Below are 13,601 nucleotides of genomic sequence, written 5' to 3' on the forward strand. Positions count from 1 at the left end.
TAAATAATTCTGAGTCTTTGAAAAGGTTAAACGATGATCTGGTCCACTTGTCTCCTTCGCAGGTGGCGGAGTTGAGTGCACTTTTGCGGAGTTTCCCTGGGTTGTTTGGAGATACGCCGTCTCGAACAGATTGGGTTGAGCATGATATTGATGTGGGTAATGCTTCCCCTGTCAGACAGCGTTATTATCGTGTGTCACCAGAAAAAAGAGATTTGATGGAAGCAGAGATTAGGTATATGCAAGAAAATGATATTGCAGTTTCTTCGTGTTCCAACTGGGCGTCTCCGTGTCTATTAGTAGGAAAACCTGATGGGTCTGTAAGGTTTTGTACAGACTTTCGAAAGGTAAACGCTGTGACAAAGCCTGATTGTTTTCCACTCCCTCGGGTGGACGATTGTGTTGACCAGGTAGGCTCAGCTAGGTATGTAACTAAACTTGACCTGCTAAGAGGTTACTGGCAGGTGCCCTTGACTCGGCGAGCTCAAGAAATCTCTTCCTTCATTACACCATCAGGTCTTTACTCCTACAAAGTAATGAGTTTTGGGCTTAGAAATGCTCCTGCCACCTTTCAACGCCTGATGAATCGTGTGGTATCAGGCCTTGAGGGGTGTGCTGTGTATTTAGATGATCTGGTTGTCTTTAGTGACAGTTGGGATTTGCACTTACAACGTCTGCATGCAGTTTTGATGCGCCTTTCGGAAGCTAGCTTGACTGTGAATTTAGCCAAGTGTGATTTTGCTCGGGCCACTGTGACATACTTGGGTAAAGTGGTCGGAAGTGGTGAAGTTCGACGATTAAATGCAAAAGTTCAAGCTATTCAAGAATACTCTGCGCCTACTACCAAAAGAGAGCTTATGCGTTTTTTGGGTTTAGTGGGTTATTATCGTTCCTTTTGCTGTAACTTTTCGTCAGTTGTTGCACCACTTACCGATCTTTTGAAAACCAAAACAAAGTTCATATGGTCGTCAAATTGTGCGCTAGCTTTTGAAAATGTTAAGTCTCTATTGTGTTCGTCTTCTGTCCTTGCGGCTCCTTGTTTTGAAAGGTCCTTCTCTTTGCAGGTTGACGCAAGTCAGGTTGGAGCTGGAGCTGTTCTCCAACAGTCTGATGAACAGGGGGTTGTTCGGCCTGTCAGCTTCTTTTCGCGCAAGTTTAACTCATACCAGCTAAATTATTCCGTGGTGGAAAAGGAGGCTTTAGCGTTGATTTGGGCGTTACAGCATTTTGACATCTATGTTGGCTCAAGTCAACCGGTTGTTATTTATACAGACCACAACCCCTTGACGTTTTTAAATTCTCTTCACTGTCCTAACCAAAGGCTGATACGTTGGTCTTTGTTTCTTCAGGCTTATTGCCTTGATATTAAGCACATTAGAGGGTCTGAAAACGTTGTGGCAGACGCCCTGTCACGTTCCCCTATGAATGATGCTTAAGTTGGTGTAAAAAAAAAAAAAAAAAACACATTATTTTGGCTCTGGTTGCTGTCTTTGGTACTTAATTTTTTTTTCTTTTCTGTATGGTTTTTGTTTTAATTGTTTGTTTGTTTGCAGGGATTCTTAACAGATCCCTGTTCTAAGGGGAGGAGTGTGACGACCTGGGTATTCATTGGGCTTTTTTCCAGTAGACGTCGGATGACTCCGCCCCCCGTAACCTGGTTGCATCCGTGACACCTGTGCCCAATTTCCCTTGCCTCTTTATAAGAAGCAAGCTTGATGGCAGAAGGGCGGGCGGCCAACTTGATTGTTTTTCGTTATAGTTTGATGTTTCTTTTTTGCACACATCACGAGACCACACCACAGGATATTACATTCTCGCACATATCTTTAGGATGCCATTACTGACTTTGAATACTATCTGAAGACGTTTTGGTATATTTGTTTGAGCTAAATAAAACGTTTTTTTTACGAATTGGCTTTCTTATGTCCCAGTTTTTGTTGCGTCCCCTTTTTGAGTCACGGGACGTAACAGTAATAGTATAACTGTACAGTATGAAATGTATGTATTTTTGTTATTTGCTAAATATTAAATTAAACAGTGTTGATTTGTTTTGCATATATGTTTTATTAATAACCCTATGCTTGACCAACGGTATGTGCCACTTGCCTTAAACTCCACTGCAGGTCTTCAGAAGCATGCCGGGTTTTCAAGAAATGATATAACTTTTAAAGTGTGTGTGACGTGAGAACTGGTAAACAATCTAATAAGAATCCCTGAGGTTTTACACTTAACCCAGCATGCCATTGAAATGCAGTTAGCACAACTGCTTTTGAACAGAGTGGCTGAAACAATCAAACAGGTCTTGAGCTGAAGTGTAATATAATATCTGCTATCTTTCTAATCCTCTCTCATCTTTGCTAGTCTCGAGCAGGACTGCCATTATGAAAGGGCTCTTTCTGCTCCTGCCACTGTCCTGTGATCTGAATATTAACACCGTCTCTCACTGCTGGCTCAATTTATTGATGCAATCAGCTTGTCTGAAGAACCAGCGAAGGCCCTTCCCCCTCCCTGTGCTGAGTCTAAACGAAACTCCTCCCCAAGCCACCAAGCAGTTTCATCCTCGACCAATCGGAAAGCACACTGCAGTGCACACTGCACCACTGTTCCTCCCTCAAAGGTAACATTAGTCTCCGGATGGATGGAAAAGAGTGAGTATCTGAGAAGGATTAATGAATTTGACCTGGAAACTGTCCATGATGATATACTTGTTCCCTCACAGATACAAATTATACTTGTGGATTTATAGTTCAGCTGAACAAACACAACATAGTCTGCCAGATAGCGAGACCCGAGTATAGGTCATGAAATTAAGGGGACCAGCTGTTGGTTTTTGGATCCTTAACAGATGATTTAGATTAGTACTTGTACACAGAGACACCATTTACTTCTGAAGAAAAAGTAAAAACAAATGAGAGGTGATGCAATACTTTGTTTACTTTTAAAGATTTTAACAGACCATTTAATTAACCAAAAATATATTACTGCATGGTTGTTTTATATATAAAGCATCCAGAGCAAATATATTAGAGGTTTGCTGTCAAACGATTAATCACATCCATAATAAAAGTTTTTGTTTACATAATATATGTGTGTATACTGTGTATATATATATGAACACACACACACATTTAATCATTTATTCAGCTGTCTCATTTTCTTTGATGGCTTTCAGCCTCGCCATATTTCATACTACAATGTTAATAAATCATTAGCTCATTCATGAATATGATTTCTGTCCCGATGGATTGCATCGGCTGTGGGGATGTAAACGACAACTCCCATGATTCCACACTCACGTCATCAAACTACGCCTTTGCTTTCTTTGTTTGTTTTGAATACGTGCCCTCTAGCAGCGAGAAATTACATATTGTGCCATATACTTAACAGTTACATATAAAAAAAATAGTATTTAAATGAAATATTTTATTTTATTTTGTATATAATTGTATATATGCTGTGTTGTGTCGTCCCAGAGGTAGACATTAATGAAGGCATAATGATCTGGAAGGTGGCTGCTGGCATCCTTAATTTATTCTTTTTGTCTAGTCTATTCACTGCTTAGCAACTGTTGTTATAGCAATGGAGTCACAGACTGATACAAAAGCAGGATCAACAAGTTCATTTGATAGCAGACATCACTTATGAATTCCACCCGCCATTAAGCTCTGAGATACTGAATACAAACCACTTATGATCGGTGTATAACCATATAAATCTAAAACGTGAGTCTTGTCTAAAACAACTGCCATGCATTGATGCTCACAAGAAACATTTCATGGATACCAATAATTGAATTAATCCACCATCAGTGTGTATCAGAATAGCCAAACTAATAAACGGTTCACATATCTGTCTTTGTCTATCTTCTGTCTTGTCTTTTTCCTCTGCACACAGTAAAACACTGCTATGATGGAAAGAGAGAGCCTTGTTTGTTGCTAGGTAACTGGAGGAATGAGTGTTAGCTCTTCTGTAATCAATTTGATGTGTGCGTAAAGTGGTCCTGTATGAGAAACCCCGGGGAGGTATGGAACATACAAAACGATATTCAAAAATTACCCACACACCGTCCACATTTGAGAAGTAAATACCAGTTGCATGATGATGATGGATTGAATGAAATAGAGACTGGGAGAAAGAAAGAGGGTGAGATGTAGAGATTGTTGTGGAGATCTAAGCACTCACCCCATCCCAGACAGAGGAAGCGTTTCCGGATGAGCCTGGTCCGAACTTTCCCGGTCACGGCCATATAGGACTGCCAAGCTTCTGTCAAGACCCAACAGAAGGATGCCAGGAAGAAGAAGTGCAGAAATGCAGTTGTCATCGTGCATATGCCCTGTCCATTTAACAGAGAGAGAGAGAGAGAGAAGAGAAACTGATAAAATGCTTAATTCAAATTTGTTGGACTGCCAATCGAATTTCGCATTGACTTAGCCAGAGTTTGGGTGAAAAGTACTCAGTTCACTAATTACAATTAATTAAAGTTACAAGAAAGAAATGTGAAACTCGCTGAAACAACCAAGATTGAAAACAAAATAATGGATCCCTCATTGCATATACTCTCTTTGATTTTCACGAAATTGTCATGAAAAGCTTGAGACTAAAAACAACAAAGTCACAGACAGAGAACATGTTTTGCTCCAGGCTCGTCTAGACCATTGTTTAGGGCTAGGTGCTTTGATGGTATGTGCTCTGTTGTGCAAATGTGCTTGTATGGGTATGGATTACAAATTAGACTTCGTTTAGTTTTCAACATAAAAAGAAAATAATGGGGTCATCAAGATATATTTGGAATTTTATTTTTTTTTTATCAAGAATGCATTATATTGATCAATAGCTCAGATGATCTTAGTTACATTACTTGCAGCTACGTGCACACTGTGGTGGCAAAAAAAACAAATCTAGGAAATCTCACTGCAATTAGAACATATGTGCTCTGGACATTCTCAACACTTTGTCACCATCAGCGATCAGTCAGAGAGATGCCTTCAGCACCAAAACCACAAAACATTACCATCTTTCTCACCAAATGATCTTCCTCACTGAATTTGGCAGTCAATGTGTTTCACGCAAATCTTTTAAGACTGGGATGATCGGCATGTGACAAAAACACCTCTCTCCTAAAACCGGGGTTCCCACCACATTTGACAAACCAGTGTTCCATGAGACTTTGTTTTCACATTTACATATTTTAGAGAAGAGAAATAATTAAGAAAACCTCTACTCACTCTAGAAATTTCCAGGATTTTTAAGATTTTCTTCTTTTTGATGACTTTCCTGGAATTCACCATTTTAAAATTCCCACTCATCCCTAAAGTCAAAGGGTGATGATTGCTTGATTAGAAATGTTGTAAAATTGTCTTGAAATTTCCCAAAATCTGACTGGTTGATGGGAATGACCAACAATAATGCTGATACAGGAACACATCTTTGGTAGAGCACATCAAGGGTGGTGTACTTGAAGACAAATCCACCCACCGGCTAGCCACCGACAAGTGAATCTGACAGAGGGAGAACCTGGATGCTCAAGGCATAGAAAAGAGTTTGGAGCATTGCCAACATGAGCCAGAGACAAGCTGGATGGGACATAATGAAGACTCGGCTTCCACCTGCTCCCAGTCCACCTGATGCGGCCAGGGCGAATGCTGTGAAAATGGATCAGCTGGCAGCATGTGATGGAACACCTGATGCTGATGAGCTCTCTCACGCTGCCATAAAACCACAATTCCTAAGTAAAGCAGCTTTCATGAGCTCTTGCACTCAGCATCTAAGAGACTCAGTTTGAAGTTCACAGCCAGTGTGCGTCTAAACCAGACGACCTCCTTGACCAATATCCCCTTTTGCATTCGCTATTACTTGACTTCGAAAATTAGAAGGACACCGTGGCCTACTTTTCTGTAAACTGTTTTACTTTCACTGTTGCATCGGTTTACATAACACTTTGATAGAAAAAAAAAGTTAAATGGCCAACACCACTCTCTAGTCAGTAAATCTCTAAAACTACTATAAATCTTTACAATACATACAACTTTTGTCTCTTTTACCATTCTAAAGCTTGGGGTTAGTAATATTTTATTTTTTAATAAATTAATACTTTTATTTAGCAAAATGCATTAAATTAATAATAATAAAAAAGCAGTAAAACTGATAATTAAACAAAGATAAAAATAAGAAACCATTATCATGTTTTCTGAAAGATCAAGTGACAGTGAAGATGCTGAAAATTCAGCTTTGCCATCACAGCAATAAATTACATTTTAAAATACATTAAAGAAAACAGCTATATTAAAGTGTAATATTTCAGAATATAACTGCTTTTACTGTACTTTGTTAAAATAAATGTAAGTGTGTGCTTACTGCAAAGCAACAGCTCTTCTACAACATTTTCATGCTTACATGAACGCTTAGCATTACTCCACTGCTTGAAGATACTTTAAACTAGAGGTAGATACTTGAATACATATTCTTAGCACCACATTTTCAGATGCATTAGCCTCAATGAAGAGCTAAATACATGCAGCAATACCAATCTTTTTTTTTTTTTTTCTAGGTGTCGGATGTGTTTCGTTCTATTTCCTGCCTAATGGAAGCTGCTTAGCAAACAAGAAGCGAGGTGATGAGGCTCATGGCACATGCATGTCACCGCAGGACCTCACGGCCATATGGTCCAGTGCTAATGACTGATGAATAAACACTTATGCCACACAGAGCATAAATTAACTACTATCAATATAGTATCGATTGACACTCTTAACAAGTAGCTTGCGTGACTGTATTTATTACCGCCGGGTAAGGGGGCAAGCACAAGCGGCAGCCAATACGAATGTACAATAGAAAACTACATGTGACACTAAAGACTGGAGTAATGGATAATGAAGATTCGGCTTTGCCATCACAGGAATAAATGACATCTTTAAATACATTGAACAGAAAACAGGTATTTTTGATCAACTAAATGCATTCGGGTTGAGAATAAGAGACTTCTTTTGAAGGTAGATAGCATCACACAGAGGAACAAGATGCATTCATATCACATCTGAAGGCACATGACACCAAAAGCACCTAACCTGAGTGGGAATTTGACTTGTATCTTTAAGTAGCAAACGTACTATATCTGTATGCGTGTGGGTTTGCCTGAAGAGCTGGGCAGCAGAGGAAGTGGAGGGGGTGGCACACAGCCTCAGCTGAAATCCTGAGTACACACTGCCCTTTACAAAGGCAAATTGCCGGGAGATATTGAGCGCACTGTGTCTGTATCCATGGCAACAGAGGAAGTTCAGGAGAACAGTAAAGTACAACATAGCTGACGTAAAGGGAGGCGCGCGTCGATATCGAAGGGCTGATGCTGATGTGCGCTGCTGGGATTCACGTACGTGAGCGTGAGGCCAGGGAGGGTTCGAGACATTAGCTATAAGGTTTGCGAGTTCATTTTCATACATGGACGATGACTCTCTGGTGTAATGCTAACTCACTTCAATAAGCTTCCGGACACACGGTTTGAGGCTGATATAGGTTGAAAATAAATAAGCCTATATAATATGCAGCAAATTACGAGAAATATTAAATCACTCTAAACAATGAATGCCTAATGAGATCCATTTATGTATAGAGCTGGGATTTAATTTATGAGACTGCATGTTTGAACACACTAGAGAACTCCGTGCCCATTATGTCAATTCAATGCCTGGACACTTTAACAAAATGCAATTAACTAAAACATTAATGTAATGAATTGAAAGCAACTCACAAATGCAAAATAAACATGAATGATCAGATATCCTGCAGCTTCGGTTGTGGAATAGCTTTTTTACAAGATGTTTTCTAACAGTTTTCTCTGTTAAAGTTCACAATATATGGTTTACAATATGTGTTTTATATTGTTAATAAAATAATAAAGTAAAAAAACAAGATGCACTGTCAAGAGTCAGATACTTATTCCCTGAATCCATTTGAATCGCGAGGTCCCTAAAGATTTTATTTCCCTTTTCGCATTTGTCATCTTACACTTCACCAAGGGTGATACTTTAAATGGCGCTGCTCTCTTGGATTTCAGTTTAAAGGAATGCATTTACGTCATTCTTTCATATCACTCACACGTCGCGCAGGGACCAAGCTGTCAGAAGATATCTATAGAATACTGTGTAACTCACAAAGCTACTAAACTAAAAGGCTTGGGGCCAAAATATAGCCTACCACCCCAGATAATATCTACAGATGCCAGTGTCATAAGTTTGCCAGTGCAGTAGGTCAGTTTGCCCATTAATCTGTCATTAAATATTTATCAGTCAGCTGTTCAAACATGAAAAAGACTGACTCATTTTAACCCAAGGCGAAGTTATAGATAAAACAAATTAGAGCATGTTTTTTATTGAAAGCTATCTCTACAGATCATCAAAGTGGCTGATGTGTCAGAAGCATTCAAATCCTTGACTTTAAGCGAAATGATTTGATCCGTGAGTCATCCGTCACGGCTTCTTATCAACACAGAATCCTTTCATTTCAGATGATTCTTCGAGGGAGCTTTAATATTCTCTTTGAAGATGTGATTAAACGATTCCATGAATATTAATAACAATAATAATAAATGATAATATAGCATAATCTAAGTCATTTAAAAGTAAATATGTACTGGGAATATGAGGTCACTGCATTGTCCTCTGCCAATGAGATTTTACCAAGTGGAATAAACCTCTCATAATATGAGGAAGCAACTTAATAAAATAATGAAACATTCATGTAATTACAAAAGTCATTAATTCGTTACTGACATAAAAAAAGAAAAGAAATTATGATGCCTTCTAAACTTTTCTATATCATTTTAGGCAGCAGATCTGGTCACATCAGCCATTCTTCTCCTATTTATTTTATCTCTTATTTTCTAACTGCACTCCCAATGATGCATGATTAACCTTTAATAATAATAAAACAAAAAAAAGCAGATTAATATATTTGGAAATTATTCAACTGCTTGACAGTGACCAAGTGATGTATATATATATTCCACCTCACTATTTCTTTCTGAAGCCATATGACAGCTTTCTGTAAAGAACAGGATCAAATCTAAGTTAATGTAGACTGATACCAAAGCTCTGGTAGCAGTGGATGTTTGTAATAGTTCAGCACTTTCCCAGATCAGCACAATGTAAAGCAAGTGTTGATATAAGGCATAGCTAAGAGTCAAACTGACATGATGCTGATATGCAGGCTAATTAAGCAAGACTCATTATGCAACAGAATAGTATAGGCTTCGAATTGTCTCTTTTCCCAAGTCTGGATATTTCAGTGATCCTGCCTTCATTACATTCTTGAATTGTAGCACAATATCTCATTTTAACAACTATTTATTCACACTCTGTCAAGATTATTGCTGGAAACGCTTTTCTCCTCGCCAATTAATGTTACATACCCCTCACATCTACCCTGATACAAACAGCACTCTTCAGCTGTTTGAGCAGGGTTGTTTCTGTTTTGACATAAGTGCCTTTCCTACATTAATATTTATGACAAAAGCTGCTGTTTCGCCAAGATACGAAAATGTTGCTTTCTATTATTCAACAAGTGAGGTTAAATAAAATAACTGACATCACAATAGTAGCATCTAAATAATTCATTAAGTATGGCTGCACCAATCTCTGCTTAATAGGAGATGTTTTTTTAAATAGATACCACAAATAACCACACACAGTTTTCTTCTATAGTTTCCTTCACTGCAAACTGCATTGACTATTACTAATGTCATCGTTTACAAAATGAAAATTCCACAGAAAAAAAAAAAAAAAAAACTCAGCGAGGTAAGTACTTTTGAAATTCCAAATGCTTTTCATCATGTTCAAACATTGCTCGGATCGGTTCTCTCCCATCAAAATCCTTGATGTTTGTGTGTGGAAAGGTGCCGTGGGCTATCCTCACATCTAGTACTTGAGAAAATAAACAAGTCAGCAACTGATCAAAAGGAAGTTGCACATAAATACAGACACTAAATTATATGCTCGTCTTGAAGGTGAAGATTAGGATCATTTTATGATGTTTTTGAGGTCTGGTGCAAAAAGATACTGAAAAATGTTTAGGAAAGCTGACCATTACTTTTTTTTAGAGAACATGTTGCTTTTTTCCTGTCCTGTAAAATCAATATGAAACAAATGCACCCTATTTACTTTTTAATGCACTTTCCTGGTGCATGATTGATCAGTGCACATTATTCAAAAATGTCTTTGAAATCATCTAGCAAAATATAATAACTTCATTTTTTTTTACTAATAACTTGGTCTCTGCAACACATTTCCTTCTTGGATGACCTAAAAAGAGTTCATACAAAGCTGACTTTTGAATCACAGTTTAATTGCTGGATTTTAATTGAATTGCAGAATAGCAATTCAAAAGTTATCACGTATAATTAAAAGTATAATAAAAAGTACAATTAAAATTAATCGAAATTCAAATAAATAAATAAAAAAACTGTATAAAAAGCTAGGTTTGTCAAGAAGACATGTCATGTTGGCATGACAAAGCCTTGCCTATGATACTGAAAAGGTTTTAAGACTATTATTAATTAATGTATATGTTTTATGTATTCTAAATATTAATGGGATATTAACAGCGGGTAGTGCTGAAAAAGACAGACAGACAGAATAATAGAAAATAATAGGATAGATAGATAGATAGATAGATAGATAGATAGACAGACAGACAGACAGACAGACAGACAGACAGACAGACAGACAGACAGATATTGCGGCTGCCAATTAAATGATCCAAACTCCACTCGGATCATTGAAGGTTGACATACCTGAAAAGTCTCCTTTAACACTTCTTTTTTTAAGTTTGACTAACTTTAAATTGAAAGTAAAAGTTAAAGTGAATAAAATCTGGTTCATTTAAATCTGCCATTTCATTTCCACTGACAGCTACTACATACTGGCACTCAGATACTTCACAACACACCACTCGATTAAATGGGACCTTTTCATGCAGCGAGAGATAAGAGGAAGTCTCGGAGCACCATTTAATAATCCTAGCCCTGTCCGTCCGATTTTCTTAAGAAAACTACAGCATTGACCGTATGTCTTCAGCTCTCATCTCAACATACACTAGCAGAATTCACATTGTAATTTCTCATGGGTCTCGTAAATGGTCTATTGCACAAAAAAAAAAAAAAAAAGATATTGACTAAAAAGTGTGCTACATTTCAGCTGAAAAAGCTCCTTTATTAAGGGCAGGTTTGTATTGAACGTCTATCAGAGGTTCCTATTCTTTGCTATTTGTTGCATGTTCTTGTATTTCAGTCCAAAAAAACCCTGTCTGATTCAATAACAACCCACAATCCAATAAAAAACGAGGTATAAGCATGTCTACTTTCATAGCTGCCATTAGTCAAAGCTTACGAAGATCCACACACCAGAAAAAAAGAAAAGCACATTTTAAATTACTGACAGGGGACTAAACTGTTGTCAGCGCCTTAATCATTTCGTGGGAGGATTACAGAAATGCTTTACATCTTTGATGCAATGAGGATGTCAACCCTTTGTTCCACACACACACACACACACACACACACAAAAGAATCATTCTATACTACAGATTTTGCTTATAATGAAGGTTGTGGATAGGTCAGCGTCGTTTCATTTCCAATTCACAAATAGAAATGCATATTTGCATATACCCTCTCTCATGCTTAATGTAAAATGATGTGGTGTGGAATTAAAGAAGAAGATGGGAGTGTGTATGATCAGCACTGACAGGCCTTCAGTTCAGCTCAGCATTTGGAGAAGCCGCAGGCTGAGTGCTCTTCCTCGCATGACAATCACGTCATATGTGCGACCTCCATCTGGAGGCAAAAACCTGCACCCTCTGTATACATCTTCCCCACCAGTGTGTTGAAGCAGGAATTACTCTAAATTGCTGCTTTAGAGCGTGGCAAATGGCTACAAAAAGAACTGGCAAGACAGTGATACACTAGAGAATGCCATTTTATTGTCATGGTAACACAGACACACTGACCATTTAAAATGCTGTACTGATGCCTTAGATGTGGATAGAGCGGAGGTCCAGATGTAATTATGGTCCATTAATGGCAGACTGGACCTGCTGCATTGCTGTCAACAAGACTTTTGTGCTGTACGTTCTTATAATAATGACGCCAAGTATGATACACTGTACCACAACAAGCCAAAGCAGATTCATGTATAATATTAAAAAAATGTAAATGGCATGTTTAATGGCAAGCAACCCACCAAAGCTCTGTTCCAAAACCTTAAGGCATTGTAGGCATGCTCCCAAACTCAAAAACTGTTCCAAAGTGTAGGCAGCAAAACTGTTCTGCCTTCTAAAGTATCAAATTTTGGCTACATTCTAAAGACAGTATCACATATAGTGTTCACGAACAAGGCACCGCAATGCGCTTAGTAAAGACATTCATCCAACGTGGTGGATGAGTGGAAAGAAACTAAAAAGCATTCATTCAAAATAGTGAATTTTACACTGTGCAAAGAAAAAAATATTCAATAATTAATGTGAGTAATGTACTGTACATTACTTAAATTAATTATTGAGTACTTTTCCATTGTACAGTTTTACATTCATAAAAGTGCTTTTAAACTAAACCTCTGTTTTCATTGTTTCAAAGATTGTTTTAGAATAACTGAGTCACTAAAATATAAAAAATGGAGAGAACACTTTACTGCGTGCTGCCAAGTCTTCATTTTTTTAACAGGAATGATCTGTTTTACAACCAGTCTATACATTAATAAGCATTGCTGTTTAAATAAATATGAAGATTTTGGAAACTATGACAGCATATTGAACTGTCCTACGTACATGCCTGAAAAATCTAGCTGTATGATAATTGATTGATCTATTATATATACAGTACGGACCAAAAGTTTGGACACAATTCTCATTCAAAGAGTTTTCTTTATTTTCAAGACTATGAAAATTGCAGATTAACACTGAAGGCATCAAAACTATGAATTATATTACACATGTGGAATTATATATGGAATTATATACATAACAAAAAAGTGTGAACCAACTGAAAATGTCATATTCTAGGTTCTTCAAAGTAGCCACCTTTTGCTTTGATTACTGCTTTGCACACTCTTGGCATTCTCTTGATGAGTTTCAAGAGGTAGTCACCTGAAATAGTTATATATATATATATATATATATATATAATAGCAATGCTTATTTTTGTTCATTATTTAATAATGTTTTTTAATTAAATAATAAACAATTTGAATAATTTCAAGTAACATTGCTATAAAAAAGGAGAAAAAAATTGGCCTTTTAAAATGTTTTATAGAGCCAATAAACAGCTTAATTAAAGCCTTTATGTTTGTCCTAAATGCATGCTTTTATAACCCATTCACCCTCAAGGTGCAGTCAGAGGAACGACAGACAGTCAATCATCCCACCAGGTTTTGGAACGGAGCTAGAGTCAATGTCATCTTTTGATCCATTTACTGTAACAGGAAATTAATTTGTTTTAACCTTGGGAATTCACTTCCTTCCATCCCAGAGCACTCGTTAGAATCAGAATAGGAAAAAGCTCATGCCTTGTGCTGCCTGTAAAGAAATGTCCGACTGTGTGACTGAGTAATGTGTGATTCCCG

General features: G+C 37.4%; 1 protein-coding gene across 4 annotated transcripts in view; it reads right to left on the reverse strand.

The window, feature by feature from the left end:
* Positions 1–13,601, reverse strand: part of adgrb3 (adhesion G protein-coupled receptor B3) — a 151,297-nt gene that overhangs the window by 18,645 nt on the left and 119,051 nt on the right. For all 4 annotated transcript variants that reach the window (XM_052573162.1, XM_052573164.1, XM_052573163.1 and 1 more), the window contains one exon: positions 4,180–4,330. In XM_052573162.1, the coding sequence (XP_052429122.1) occupies positions 4,180–4,330 (151 nt within the window). The remainder of the gene's footprint in view (positions 1–4,179; positions 4,331–13,601) is intronic.

This window comes from Carassius gibelio, chromosome B13, assembly GCF_023724105.1.
Source record: "Carassius gibelio isolate Cgi1373 ecotype wild population from Czech Republic chromosome B13, carGib1.2-hapl.c, whole genome shotgun sequence".
NCBI classification, from domain to species: Eukaryota; Metazoa; Chordata; class Actinopteri; order Cypriniformes; family Cyprinidae; genus Carassius; species Carassius gibelio.